The 14,921-nt window shown below is 36.8% G+C and overlaps 1 protein-coding gene across 3 annotated transcripts in view; it reads left to right on the forward strand.

The window, feature by feature from the left end:
• Positions 1-14,921, forward strand: part of XPOT (exportin for tRNA) — a 154,353-nt gene that overhangs the window by 132,535 nt on the left and 6,897 nt on the right. For all 3 annotated transcript variants that reach the window (XM_067009686.1, XM_059080333.2, XM_067009685.1), the window contains exons 12-23: positions 746-870; positions 1,225-1,369; positions 1,528-1,647; positions 2,004-2,098; positions 2,678-2,747; positions 4,671-4,909; positions 5,826-6,111; positions 7,063-7,252; positions 9,954-10,070; positions 10,247-10,362; positions 11,430-11,477; positions 14,756-14,827. In XM_067009686.1, the coding sequence (XP_066865787.1) occupies positions 746-870; positions 1,225-1,369; positions 1,528-1,647; positions 2,004-2,098; positions 2,678-2,747; positions 4,671-4,909; positions 5,826-6,111; positions 7,063-7,252; positions 9,954-10,070; positions 10,247-10,362; positions 11,430-11,477; positions 14,756-14,827 (1,623 nt within the window). The remainder of the gene's footprint in view (positions 1-745; positions 871-1,224; positions 1,370-1,527; positions 1,648-2,003; positions 2,099-2,677; positions 2,748-4,670; positions 4,910-5,825; positions 6,112-7,062; positions 7,253-9,953; positions 10,071-10,246; positions 10,363-11,429; positions 11,478-14,755; positions 14,828-14,921) is intronic.

A 14,921-nucleotide genomic window follows, 5' to 3' on the forward strand; every position in this document is an offset into this window, starting at 1 on the left:
ATTGAACTTCATAAATATTGACAGTATTATTGGTGATCATATTTCACTATATATTTAGTAAGAGTGATCAGTTGAGGCCCAGTTGATGGACCTCAGATCATAATTGTCTGTGGAAGAGTAGGAATGAGGTACTTAACTGTCTCTGGACTTTTTCTGGTTAAAGTCTTGTCTAGGGTTGTCAGTGAGTCAGCTTCTCATCAATCACAAGGGTCATCAGTGCTTTCTAGCAACTCAGTGAATAAAAGAATAATGGTGATGATCACCAATACACCGTGTACTTATGAAGTGCTAGGCTCATTACATATAATATCTTCAATCATGTGATATTATTGCAGTTCTTAAAGTGTAGAGTGAGATACAAGGAGTATAACAGAGTTCTCACAGAGCCCTACATGAACCCATCCTGGCTTAGACTCTTGTTTTTGTTTTTTCCCCAAAGCCTTGCATTATCTGTCCTTTGCTTAATTGTCCCTCAATAACTCTCTCCTGTTAGACTTTTGTTTTTAATGTCCTCCCTATGCCATTTCTGGCTCTAAGCTTTCATGGTCTAGGGCTGTGTTCAGAAATAATTGTATGTGAGCAGGAGGGGAAAGGCTCCTGAGCATAGTATATTTTCCTACATAAATAAATATTGATGAAAAAATAAAAGTATTCAATTTGTAAATACAAAAACTAGTGAGAACTCACCATTTTATGTGTTTTAAGATCTTTTAAGTTTTGTAATGGAATTTTTAAAATATCATAGGGTGAAGACGAAGCCATGTTTGTAGAATACAGAAAACAACTGAAGTTATTGTTGGACAGGCTTGCTCAAGTTTCACCAGAGTTACTGCTGGCTTCTGTTCGCAGAGTTTTTAGTTCTACCCTGCAGTAAGTTTGTTACGCTGTTTCTAACAAGTCACGATGGTCTACCATAAATGATTCACGTGACTTATTAATTTATGTTACTTATGAAGATCTTATGTGTATCTCTGAAACAATGCACTTGCCTCTGATTTATCTTGATTCTTGGGGGAAATACTGCTCTTTGGAATGTCAATAAAATGGATTTCATTAGTTTTGTATACTTTTGTGATATGATTTATGTTGCCTGGCAAAATTAACAATTGCTGTGACTGTTTAATAATTAAAGAGGCTTTGGTTGGTGTCTTTTTATCCCGTGCATCACTAGTTGTATAGAAAGTTTATATTCAGATTTCACTGACATATTATATACCTTGGTAGGAATTGGCAGACTACAAGGTTTATGGAAGTTGAAGTGGCAATAAGATTGCTGTATATGTTGGCAGAAGCTCTTCCAGTATCTCATGGTGCTCACTTCTCAGGTGATGTTTCAAAAGCTAGTGCTTTGCAGGATATGATGCGAACTGTAAGTATACTAAAGATAATTTATTTTGAACATAATTTTCTGTTTTAATATAAGCTAATGTGAGTTCCTTAATTGTTAGAGCTTAATGTATGTTAATACTGGGACATTTTGATGTTGCAGTAAATAAGGATAGATTTCTTAACTCTTTCCTGCTCCAGTTGGTAACATCAGGAGTTAGTTCCTACCAGCACACATCTGTGACATTGGAGTTCTTCGAAACTGTTGTTAGATATGAAAAGTTTTTCACAGTTGAACCTCAACACATTCCATGTGTACTAGTAAGTATACACTTTACTCTCAACTTTTATTTTCCATGTGTGTCAGCTAATGAGCAGATAGTATTCTATCTTTCTTTTATTACTTTTTCCAGAGCCAGAAGCTCTCAAAAACTCTTCAACATACTGAAACTAACCCCTCCTCCATTCCTTGAAAATGGAGTTTGTGTCTAGTCAGTTATTTAAAACAAATACTCAAGGGCCTGTTTGTGTGTAGTGTAGGCTTACTTTTTATATATACCTGGTTCTTCCCTTTCAGAGCTAAAAAGTAGAATTTGGTATGAACAAAAATGTGTCATGACAATAGCAATAAAAGCCTTAAATAAGTACAGAAATAGTAAAAGTGTCTCTTTCTTTAGATGGCTTTCTTAGATCACAGGGGTCTGAGGCACTCTAGTGCAAAAGTACGGAGCAGAACTGCTTACCTGTTTTCTAGATTTGTCAAATCTCTGAAGTAAGTACAAAATTTCATCTGTAATGTCTAGTTCTTGTTTTTAAGATTGTTAAGTAAGATGTAAATTATTTTCTAAGAGCCTGTGGTAGATGTGGTCTTTTCGTCCTAAGGCTTTTAAAAAATTTTGGTGTTCCTTTTTGTATATGATGTTACGATTTCTTTTCCTGCTCCTTAGCCAAGTACTTTGTTCATCATTAAACAGTGATTTGTTTGAATATTTTTGTATGTAACACCTGGCATCACTAATGACATTAGTTACTTAACAGTTTTACTGCTGTAGATAACTCTATGGCTTCTTTGAAATTCGAAAGATGATATTCCTTGGAAATACATTTTGAACTTAATCTGTTTTATATTGTATTGTTCTTTACCGGTACCAGTTTTTGATATGAAAACTACTTATTCTTAGGCTTATTAAGTTGTAGTTTAAAAAAATCATAGCTAGTCTGAATGATCACATGTGACTACCTTAGCACTGAACTTTTTTTTAGTTCTGCCTTAAAGAGGGATTTGGCATTTTGCACTTTGCCAAGCACTATTATTTATGTAATTGTGGTTTTCCTTTTTGCCTTTATTCAGTAAACAAATGAATCCTTTCATTGAGGATATTCTGAATAGAATACAAGATTTATTAGAACTTTCTCCACCTGTAAGTATCTATCCTTCTGAGTGATAAGTTTTCCCCAATATTGAGGCTACATATCCCTTTAGCCTTTAAGCCTTTAGTGTTAATGCCTTTGGGCAGTTTTTTTGTTTGTTTTGTTTTTGTTTCTGTTTTTTAAAGTGTGGGTGGAGGGCGTGCAAGAGTTAGCTTTGTTTACCAAAACTCTGTTGACATACAGTAAACAAAACATAGTAATAGAAATAGAAAGGAATCAAAATTTGACTGATTTAGCAGTGTGAAATATGGTCTGCTCTCTGTACTGTTAAATGCCAGTGAAGTGTTTTTGGAGAAGGAAAATTCGGTTTCTAAATTATTCTCTGTTTAGTACTATGATCACATTAGCCATTCTCAGTGACTGCTACTGGTAGACTGAAGTTTTTCTGTGGAACTTCTGGCTTGGGGTAAAAAAAATTTAAATGCTGGTTGATCTGTATATTTTGGTGTTTATTTCACTAGACAGATTTAAGTTGAGATACTTTGTAAGCACATTTTGACTGGTACATGTTTTTGTGTGAAGCAAAATACTGGCCTTGACTTTTTTTTTCATTTTGATGAAGGATATTACTAGAGCTGCCACTTGCAAAGTGTTAAACATAAAATAATATTTTGGTTTTTTTTCAAAATAAATATCAGGGGCTTCCCTGGTGGCGCAGTGGTTGAGAATCTGCCTGCTGATGCAGGGGACACGGGTTCGTGCCCCGGTCCGGGAAGATCCCACATGCCGCAGAGCGGCTGGGCCCGTGAGCCATGGCCACTGAGCCTATGCGTCCGGAGCCTGCGCTCCGCAATGGGAGAGGCCACAACAGTGAGAGGCCCGCGTACCACAAAAATAATAATAATAATAAAAATAATAAATAAATAAATATCAGTATTCAGGGTACAAAGGTATATAATTTCATTGCATGAAAGGTTACTAGTGCATTATATGGTTAAATTATCTTTGCCTACATATTAAAGAAACATACATATTAAAATACTTCATCCACACTCCCATTGCAGGGGTCCCAGGTTCAATCCCTGGTTGGGGAACTAGATCCTGCATGCGTGCTGCAACTAAGAGTCCGCATGCCGCATCTAAGAGCCCACAAGCTGCAACTACAAGTCCGCATGCTGTGGCTAAAAGATCCTGCATGCCACAACTAAGACCCAGTGCAGCCTAAATAAATAAATAAATAAATTTATATAAAAAAATAAATAGGGACATTCTCTTTTAAAAGATGAGGTCTTTTTTTAATAATAAGACTGCCACATAATTTATCTGTTTTAAGACTAGGCTTTTAAATAATTTCTTAACACGGAGCTTTAGTGTTAGAGCTAGAGGGGCCTCTGATATTTTCCCCCTCCTCCTGGCCTCTCAGACTGCATAAATGTGAAAAATAACAAACTCATTAATAAAAATGGATCAATATATAGATGTTTGCTTATGCTTGAATGAGATCTTTTTTTTCACTTGCAGTCTTACTTTCAGATGTTCTAAAGTAACAACTGTTGTGTATGTGTGTTTATTGTGTGGTGTTTATTGTTATTTAACTCTTAAACACTCTTTAAAGTATTAACTTGTGTGGTCTTTGTTGTAACATTCAAAGCACGTTGTATACCTGATTGTTAGCCTCCTAATAATAAATAGGTTTTACAAAAGAAATCAAGTTAGAAAACTAACAGTTACATTATATGACCATTTATGAAGTCTTGTTAGGGGTAGAATTAGACCCATGATCTTTTGACCTCTAATTCCATTTGTTTTTCCATTATATGATCCTGGGAAAAATTTTATTTTATAAGTACTCAGTCTTTTTAATAATGAGTTGATGTGATAGATTAAATCTCCTGTCCCTCTTGTACTTATTCTCATTTAAATTAGAGGAACTGAACAAAGAAAAACTTCAATAAGACTAAATTTCATTTTAGGAGAATGGTTACCAGTCTTTGTTGAGCAGCGATGATCAATTATTTATTTATGAGACAGCTGGAGTGCTGATTGTTAATAGTGAGTACCCAGCAGAACGGAAGCAGGCATTAATGAGGAATCTGTTAACTCCACTCATGGAGAAGTTTAAAATTCTGTTAGAAAAATTGATGCTGGCACAGGATGAAGAAAGGCAGGCATCTCTTGCAGACTGTCTCAACCACGCTGTTGGATTTGCCAGGTGAGTGATTGCATTTAAATTTGTGAAGTGATTTTCTCAACATACACAGAATCATTTGCTTGGATTTTTCTAGAATTGGGCATGCATATCTATGTTTCCAAAACTAGATTGTCCAGAGAATTGTCTGAATTGTTTCTTTTCTAAATTCACTGAATTAGATTTAACTGAAGAAGGAATTAGGTCATGTAACATTCTGCATTTCTGACCTGACAGTTATCTAAATCCTTAACTCTTCTGATTTCTTTGTTATAAATTGATTACGTATTTAAGGAGATTAGTCTAAGTGTTTATATACCAATGACATCAGGGGATCAGTTTTGGAACCTTGAAGAGAAGGTGCTGAGGCTTCTTTTTAGTTGTTACATTGTGTCCTGAAGACCACCCAAGCTGCCCTTTCTTTCTCTCTGTTTATTGGCAAATAATAACAGCATGAAAGTTATAGTGATTGCTAATTAGAAGCTACATAGAGAAATTGCTCTGCAGAAGACTTTAGTGCAAAAGCTTATGTTAAAGATGTTGTATAAATAACTTGATTCTAAGATTGTTTTAAATATAAATTGGTAGTTTACAGATTGTGTAGTATAGCCTATTCATAAAAAATAGATTTTTTTTTCTCTTTTCTGCATACATTGTCAGCAGGATTTTAGTAAAACATTTAGGTGGACTCACATTTGAGAGATTGTATTAATTACATTTCATTCATTTAATTTTAACTTGAGCTCTTTCTGGAATGGTAACTGGAAGCAGTAGTTTACAAATAACCATATCAGCTAAAGATAGATGTAGCTGTGACATGGAAAATAAAGAAATGGCTTGTTTTGTCAGTTTTGTAATTTGTTGTGTGTTGTTTTTGACTACTCCATAAAACAATTGAAGAATAAACTTAAAACTAGTTACCTGATAATTGTTTATATAGTCGAACCAGCAAAGCTTTCAGCAACAAGCAGACTGTGAAACAGTGTGGCTGTTCCGAAGTTTATCTGGACTGTTTACAGACGTTCTTGCCAGCCCTCAGTTGTCCCTTACAAAAGGATATTCTCAGAAGTGGGGTTCGCACGTTCCTTCATCGCATGATTATTTGCCTGGAGGAAGAAGTCCTTCCATTCATTCCATCTGCTTCAGAACACATGCTCAAAGATTGTGAAGCAAAAGACCTCCAGGAATTCATTCCTCTTATCAACCAGATTACAGCCAAATTTAAGGTACCACAAACCTTCAGAGCTCAGAGAATTTCCTGACTTTAAGATCTCCTGACTTCAAGATTAGATGTATTTATCTTTAGGTATATTTTAGCATTTGACTCTTGCTTTTTTTTTCTTTTTAACTATGAGTTTCTTGGGGGCATGGATCATAGGCATTTTTATCATCCCCAATGTCTACAACACTGCCTGACACATAGGAAATGCTTAAAAGATGTTTTAATAAGAACAGACCTTTTCTGTTCTATGCAGCAGAAGAAAACTATTAGTCTGGTATTTTAGAAGAGCAAATAAAACAGCATTGAATAATAAATGCCTAAAGAATAAATTTTAAGCCCTGTAATTTGGGTGCCCAAGTAATTTAAAAATAATTCAGTGTCAGTTTTATGTACAAGGAAATGTAACCTAAGCATAAGTTGGCTAATAAAAATTACTAACACTTACATAGTATTTTCTGTGTTCAAAATCTGTTCAGAGCATTTTCTTATACATTCATTTGATCTTTGTAACAACCCTAGAAGTTAAGTATTGTTGTTTTAAGGATGAAGAGACTAAGACACAGAAGTTAAGCAATTTGCTCCAGGGCATGTAAAGCCTGAGAGCTCAATCATATAAATTCATTTATAATTTAGCAGTAGAATTCATTTATTGAGAATTTAAATTTGAAAATATTCCATGGCAATATTTGATTGTGAAATATGTCTGACTCCCTGTTATTTGAACCTGAATCTTGAACTGTAGGAAATGGGTTGAACTTAATGATCTTGAGGCTTTCAATACTGTTATGCTCTATAGATTTTTGTCTTAACATTGATATTTGCTAACCAAATTATGTAAATATGTGTCCTAACTAGAATCTCTAGAAAAAGGCTTTATGTAAAACATGTTTTTTCTAAGTTTCGTATTAATAATTTTCTTATTTCTGAAATAGTAATAGTTGTTTCATCTCTTCAGATACAGGTATCCCCATTTTTACAACAAATGTTTATGCCTCTTCTTCATGCAATTTTTGAAGTTTTGCTCCGACCAGCAGAAGAAAACGACCAGTCTGCTGCTTTAGAGAAGCAGATGTTGCGCAGGAGTTACTTTGCTTTCCTGCAAACAGTCACAGGCAGTGGAATGAGCGAAGTCATAGCAAATCAAGGTGGGGATGCATGCAGTGCCTAAATCGTCTAAGTACTTGTCACAGTTGTATATCTATATGAGCAAGAGCTAGTTGGAGTAAACACTAAACTTTTTTTTTTTTTTTTTTTTTTTTTCTGCGGTACGCGGGCCTCTCACTGTTGTGGCCTCTCCCTTTGCGGAGCACAGGCTCCACACGCGCAGGCTCAGTGGCCATGGATCACAGGCCCAGCCGCTCTGCGGCATGTGGGATCCTCCCGGACCAGGGCACGAACCCGTGTCCCCTGCATCGGCAGGCGGACTCTCAACCACTGTGCCACCAGGGAAGCCCCAACACTAAACTTTTGAAGTAGTTATATGTTGGCCCCAAAGATGACAGTTTATTACCATCAGGGTGGAAATCATTTTCACATGGAGGACCTTAAAGTTAACTTGTATTCAGTTCTCATTTTCCTAAAGCAGTATTCCTTTTTTTTTTAAGTTGATTTACAATGTTGTGTTACTTTCAGGTATACAGTGAAGTGATTCAGTTATACACGTATATACATATCCTTTTTCAGATTCTTTTCCGTTATAGGTTATTACAACATATTGAATACAGTTCCCTGTGTTATAAGTAAATCCTTGTTGTTTATCTGTTTTATATATAGTAGTATGTATGTGTTAATCTCATACTCCTAATTTATCCCTCCCTACCTTCGCCTTTGTAACCATAAGTTTGTTTTCTATGTCTGTGAGTCTGTTTCTGTTTTATAAATAAGTTCATTTGTGTCATGTTTTAGAGTCCATGTATAAGTGATATCATACAATATTTGTCTTTCTCTGACTTACTTCACTTAGTATGATAATTTCTAGGTCCATCCATGTTGCTACAAATTGAAATATTTCATTCTTTTTTATGGCTGAGTAATATTCCATTGTATATATACCCCACGTCTTCTTTATTCATTCATTTGCTGATGGACATTTAGGTTGCTTCCATGTTTCAGCTGTTGTAAATAGTGCTGCTATGAACATTGGTGTGCATGTATCTTTTCTAATTAGAGTTTTCATGTTTTCTGGGTATATACCCAGGAGTGGGATTGCTGGATCATATGGTAACTCCACTTTTAGTTTTTTTAAGGAACTGCCAGTTTTTTAAGGAACTGTTCTCCATAGTGGGTGCACCAATTTACATTGCCACCAACAGTGTAGAAGGGTTCCTTTTTCTCTACATCCTCTCCAGCATTTATTGTTTGGATACTTTTTGATGAGGGCCATCCTGACCAGTGTGAGGTGACACCTCATCATAGTTTTGATTTGCATTTCTCTAATAATTAGCAATGTTGAGCATCTTTTAATGCGCATGTTGGCCATCTGTTTGTCTTTGGAGAAATGTCTATTTAGATTTTCTGCCCGTTTGACAGGATTGGCTTTTTTTTGTTGTTATTGAGTAGTATGAGCTATTTGTATATTTTGGAAATTAAGCCCTTGTCGGTCTCATCACTTGCAAATATTTTCTTCCAGTCCAGAGGTTTTCTTTTCATTTCATTTATGGTTTCCTTTGCAGTGCAGAAGCTTATAAGTTTGACTAGGCCCCATTTGTTTATTTTTGCTTTTATTTCTTTTGCCTTGGGAGACTGATCTAAGAAAATATTGCTGTGATTTACTTACTTGTTTGTTCATTTATTTAAATAAAGTGCTTTTTTTTTTTTGGCTGCTTCATTGCTGCGCACGGGCTTTCTCTAGTTGTGGTGAGTGGGGGCTACTCTTCGTTGCAGTACACGAGCTTCTCATTGCAGTGGCTTCTCTTGTGGAGCACGGGCTCCAGGTGCACGGGCTTCAGTAGTTGCAGCATGCATGCCCTAGAGCACATGGGCTCAGTAGTTGCAGTGCACAGGCTCTAGGGCACACAGGCTTCAGTAGTTGTGGCCGCAGACTCAGTAGTTGTGGCTCATGGGCTCTAGAGCGCAGGCTTAGTAGTTGTGGTGCACAGGCTTAGTTGCTCTGTGGCATGTGGGATCTTCCTGGACTAGGGATTGAAGCCATGTCCCCTGCATTGGCAGGCAGTTTCTTAACCACTGTGCCACCAGGGAAGTCCCCCAGCTCTTGGTTTTATTGACTTTTTCTGTTTTTTTAAAAAAATCTCTGTTTAGTTCCTCTCTGATCTTTATTTCCTTCCTTCTGTTGACTTCAGATTTTGTCTGTTCTTTTTCTAATTCTTTTAGCTGGTAGGTTAAGTTGTTTTTTGAGGAAGGCCTGAATCTCTATAAACTTCCCTCCTATGACTGCTTTTGCTGCAATCTATAGATTTTCGTATGGTTGTGTTTTCATTAGCATTTGTTTTGGTATTTTTTGATTTCCTCCCTTTTTTTTAGTAGCATGTTGTTTAGTCTGCATGAAGTCGGGGGTTTTTTTGTTTTTCTTCTGTGGTTGATTTCTAGTTTCATGCCCTTGTGGTCAGAAAAGATGCTTGAAATAATTTCTATCCTCTTAAATTTGTTGAGGCTTGTTTTGTGTTCTAGTACATACTAAAGTTGAATGTATGTGCGGCATGTGGGATCTTAGTTCCCCACTAGGGATTGAACCCCTGCCCCCTGCATTGGGAGTGTGGAGTCTTTACCACTGGACCACCAGGGAAGTCCTTGTAATTGTTTTTGTCATGTTACTGTATATGAAGTGAGAGCTTCAGGTTGCCTTTCTAGTTCTTTATGAGATTGAACTCAGTTTTTTTTTCTCTTCAGGTGCAGAGAATGTAGAACGAGTGTTGGTAACTGTTATTCAAGGAGCAGTCGAATATCCAGATCCAATTGCCCAGAAAACATGTTTTATCATCCTTTCCAAGTTGGTAGAACTCTGGGGTAAGATGATTTAGGAAAAAAAAAAAAACTTCATTCCCCAATCTGTTTCCTAAGACAAGAGAGATGAAATGGGATCCTGGCCCTAACATAGACAGGAGCTGGGAGCTGATTTTCACCAGTGATAAATTAAATGACTTTCTTTTTATACAAGATGAAAATCTGAATTCTCTTGACAGGAGGTAAAGACGGACCAGTGGGATTTGCTGATTTTGTTTATAAGCACATTGTCCCCGCATGTTTCTTAGCACCTTTAAAACAAACCTTTGACCTGGCAGATGCACAAACAGTATTGGTAAGCACCTAGGAGTCTCTGTTTTACTTTGTGTAAATCTCATGTGTTCTAACTCACAATTTCTATTTTAATGCCAGGTTGATTATATTAGATTTCAATGCCTTTTCAAAACAAAAAAAATTTCAAATTAGAATTCATTTTTTAAAAATTGATACCTTTTGGACCTTTTGATTCTTAACTAAATCTTGATGTTAAAGTTGAATGTATAAAATCCAATTCCTCCAACTTTAACAGCCAAGACTCTTTTTCTAGGACCGTGAAAGGGTACATAATGCAAACATTTTTTAAAGCTTGATTGAGTTATTAGTTTCCTGCCTCTACTTTCATTCTAAAACTTGGCTTAATGTTTTTTTTCCTAATTATTAAGAGTAACTGTCTCTTCCTCATTTGATAGTTTCCCCAAATCTCATCTTCAGTATGCTTAATGTTAAGCAGTTGCCCTTTACTCACTTAACCAGGACCTAGTAAAAGCTAGGGTAATCATGTACTGCATTAAGACAGCATTTTTGTATTTTTCTATTTTTAAAATTTTCTATCTAACCCATTTGTTCCTTCTGCCTGCCTGTTACCTTTCCTTTCTCCATCCTTTCTTTTTTTTTTGTAAATTTATTTATTTTTAATTTATTTTTGGCTGCATTGGGTCTTTGTTGCTGCACACAGGCTTTCTCTAGTTGAGGCGAGCGGGGGCTACTCTTTGTTGCAGTGCATGGGTTTCTCATTGTGGTGGCTTCTCTTGTTGCAGAGCACGGGCTCTGAGCGTGCAGGCTTCAGTAGTTGTGGCACACTGGCTCTGTAGTTGCACCTTGCGGGCTCTAGAGCACAGGCTCAGTAGTTGTGGCACATGGGCTTAGTTGCTCTGTGGCATGTCGGATATTCCTGGACCAGGGATTGAACCCATGTCCCCTGTATTGGCAGGTGGATACTTAACCACTGAGCCACCCGGGAAATCATTCCATCCCTTCTTTGGAGGTAAATGTTAATGAGCAGTGGCCAGGGAAATAAAAAGAAAAGTTGGAACAGTAACCAAGAATTGAGTATATTAAAATTCTTAAACTTGTTTCTCACAGGCTTTATCTGAGTGTGCAGTGACGCTGAAAACAATTCATCTCAAACGGGTAAGCTTTGTACTCCCTGCCCCTTTGTTTTCAGCTCACATGCTTATTGTTATAGTTTATTTAAATTATTATTAATTTATTTATTTATTTATTTTGGTGGGCTTCTCATTGCAGTGGCTTCTCTTGTTGTGGAGCATGGGCTCTAGGCACACGGGCTTCAGTAGTTGTGGCGCGTGGGCTTTGTTGTTCTGCAGCATGTGGGATTTTCCTGGACCCAGTCTCAAAACCCGTGTTCCCTGCATTGGCAGGCGGATTCTTAACCACTGTGCCACCAGGGAAGTCCCTTATTTGTTGTAGTTTTAAGTATGTCTTGTTCTTGAAAGCTATATCTTTTATAAAAGTTAACTTCAGTTCTGACTTTTTTGGATGTGAGGGGCGGGTCGAATGAAAATAGTAGTATCCTTTATTGTCTTTCATGTTTGGGGTAACAGGAAGGTTAAAATGTATGTTTGTTTGGTTTGACAAAGAGTGAGAAAAATTTTAACCAGAATTTCACGATCTAGATTTCACTACCTCGTGGTTCTTCACAGATTTGTCCAATTTCTTAGTATTACAGATTGGTTAGAACACTTTACTACTTCAGAATGTTGTAGTGTCCTTGTCAGTTTAACCGTTTGTATAAATTATAAGTGATTCTGGGCTGAATCTATCTGGTGTTTTGTTTGCTTTATACAGTATTTTAATAATGAGTTGATTGCAATATTTGAAAATCAGGTCGCTTTTTTTTTTTTAAACAAAAATTTCTGTCTCCAACTTCACAAAGCTAGGATGCCAACACAGGACTAGCATTCCCACATAGTTGCAGTCATCTAATGAGTCTTCCCTCAGTTGCCTAAAATAAAAGCATGACGTCTTGTTCAGAGTCTCCGTATAGCCCCCTCTTTGTTTGAACTTGAATTTTTGATTCCAAAAGAGATTTGAAGGGTTTTCAATCAGGCATTTTCTCTGTGCGCTAGGGTGAGGGGTATGTGTTTTGGGGCTGCAGGAGACCTGTATAAAGATGAATAAAAAGTCCCCCAATATTTGTGGAGCTTAGAATCAGGGGAGACCAGTACCTAAAAACTCAATTGGATGGGTTAAGTAAGTACTTTAACAGAGGTATATTAAACTAATACATTTGTATTAAATGTACTATGGTGGGACTAACGATGAATGAGCAGCTTTGCCTATGAGGGCAGTCTAAGACAGCCATTGAAAAGAGGGGGTATTTTTCTGTTTTTCTGATAGACCTTGAAACAAATGTACATTCATCGGGCTCACCAGGAGAAGCTGAAGACAGATCAGATGTCACATGGTAGACTTGGTAGAAAATAGTGTTATCCTGTTTAGCTAAAGCATGGAGGTAGAACAGCCAAAAACCAAAACGGAACTAGGTGTGTGTTACATGTGAAAAGTTGGTAAGTCAGTAGTCAGTGGGGTTGTAATTTAGGAGAGCTAAGTGGAAAAAATGTTCACAGGGCACTTTGAAATATGGGTCTAGAGCAGTTAGAACTAAATAATGATTTTGGAGTCCTCAGGTTGTAGTTTGCTAAGATGAAGTAGTAGGAATGAATGAGACTTTCTAAGACCAGGATAAAAAGAACTTTGGCTAAAGCAAGAGTCGAGAGAGAGCTAGAAGTAGAACCAAAGGAATGAAAGTTAAGGGAAGAGAGTCATGAAAGAGGAGACTAGTTGACATTGTTGGATGCTAGAGAGTCAAGGAGGATGAGGAATAACAAACATAAGAATGATGTTTACAATTCAGAAGTATTTATCTTGTCCTTAGAGCTGTTATTTAGACACACAGAGAAATGAATAAAATGGAACATTATATTAGAAAACGTTTTGCTTCATTGTTTTGTTTTCTCATTTATCTACCTGACTTCCTCTTGAGGTCTAAGTTTACTTTTCCCTCATTAAAAAAAAAAAGTATACTCCATTTTTAAGTGATAACAGTGGGGTTATATGCAATGATGAGCAGTGAATGGGCAGTAAGTATAGGGAGAGTAGACTAAAGAAAAAGGTGAGAGGGAGAGTAGAAGGGGTGTGAGAAACTTTCATAAACAGTGCAGTGTTAGCTCCTCTCAGGAACAAGCTTCCTTTGAAGGGTCATTAAATTGTGACCTAGATTGATTGGATTAGAGTCAAGGTCGATGAGGAAACAGAGAAATCCTTTGATTCAGGAGCAGTACTATTAACAGGAAATCCACATATTAATGCAGGGGGAAGTACATTGAGGAGAGTTGGATTGATTTAATTTTGATAACTGTTACTTTAAGTTGGACTAGATTGGAGTCATTAACATATTAAAGCCTTTAAGTCAGATTCAAGTTTGAAAGTAAAATTAGTTGAGTTTTTTGTTTTTCTTTCTTTTTTTTTTTTTTTTTTTAAGTATTGGATTTATTGCATTTGGTCGAGGCCACCGTCTCAGAAACAAATTGCTATAGGAAAACCGTTTTCAAATTGTATCCTAAGTTCCTTTGTAGCTGTTGAGAAGGTATAGGGGTTAGGGGTTAGTTTTTGGAATTCTCCCTTCCCTCTACCAAGTTTATCCTTAAAAACCCAGAAAACTATTAGAGTTTTAGCATCTAGCAGTACCAGCAGTTGGCAATGAAGAGCAATGGTTTTAGAAGTCAGGTGACCTGCTTTTTACTTAGTACAGACTTAATTAACAGCAAATTAGCCAAATCACCCTATCTTTCTGGGTATTGGTTTCCTCACCTGGCTACTAAGTTCCTGTTTCCTAGTTTATTGAACTGGAAGGAGGAGGGGGGCGTACTTTTATTGCTGTTATCTCCCAACATAGCATTTTGTTCTTTCTTGCTTGTATTTTAGTTTCTAAAGATGTTCATTATCCTGGCGCTACCCACAGGCTTCCCCTTGCGCACCCATAGACACCCTATAGTCCACCCAATGGTAGACTGAACCAGAAGCCCCTCTCTTGGCTTTCTCCTTTCAGCGTGTGAAACCAGGCTTTGGTGTTGTGACTTCCTGCATTTAGAAGAGTATTTGTTTAATCTTTAGCACTGCATAACACTAAGTAATGTGAACGTGTCCTCAGTGCTAAGTGCTATTCTAACAGCTTTATGTTTCTTAACTCATCCAAGCCTCACAATAACTCCATTTTTCAGGTGGGGAAACTGAGGCTCAGAGACGTTAAATAACTTGTGCAAGTTACTAGAAATTTACCAGAGCTAGGATTCAAACCAAAGCAATCTGGCTTCTGAGTCTGTGTTCTTAATCACAATACCATTTTGTGTTTAAAGTATCATAATATGTTGTTCCAATTTAATTTTCAGGGCCCAGAATGTGTTCAGTATCTTCAACAAGAATACCTGCCTTCCTTGCAAGTAGCTCCAGACATAATTCAGGTAAGATCTGTCCTAGTGGATTTTCCTCTTAATTAAAGAAATAGAGCTATGTAATTCAATCTAAATTTTGATTCAAGGAAGCCAGACTACATTC

The sequence above is a fragment of the Kogia breviceps genome, chromosome 12 (genome assembly GCF_026419965.1).
Source record: "Kogia breviceps isolate mKogBre1 chromosome 12, mKogBre1 haplotype 1, whole genome shotgun sequence".
NCBI lineage: Eukaryota > Metazoa > Chordata > Mammalia > Artiodactyla > Physeteridae > Kogia > Kogia breviceps.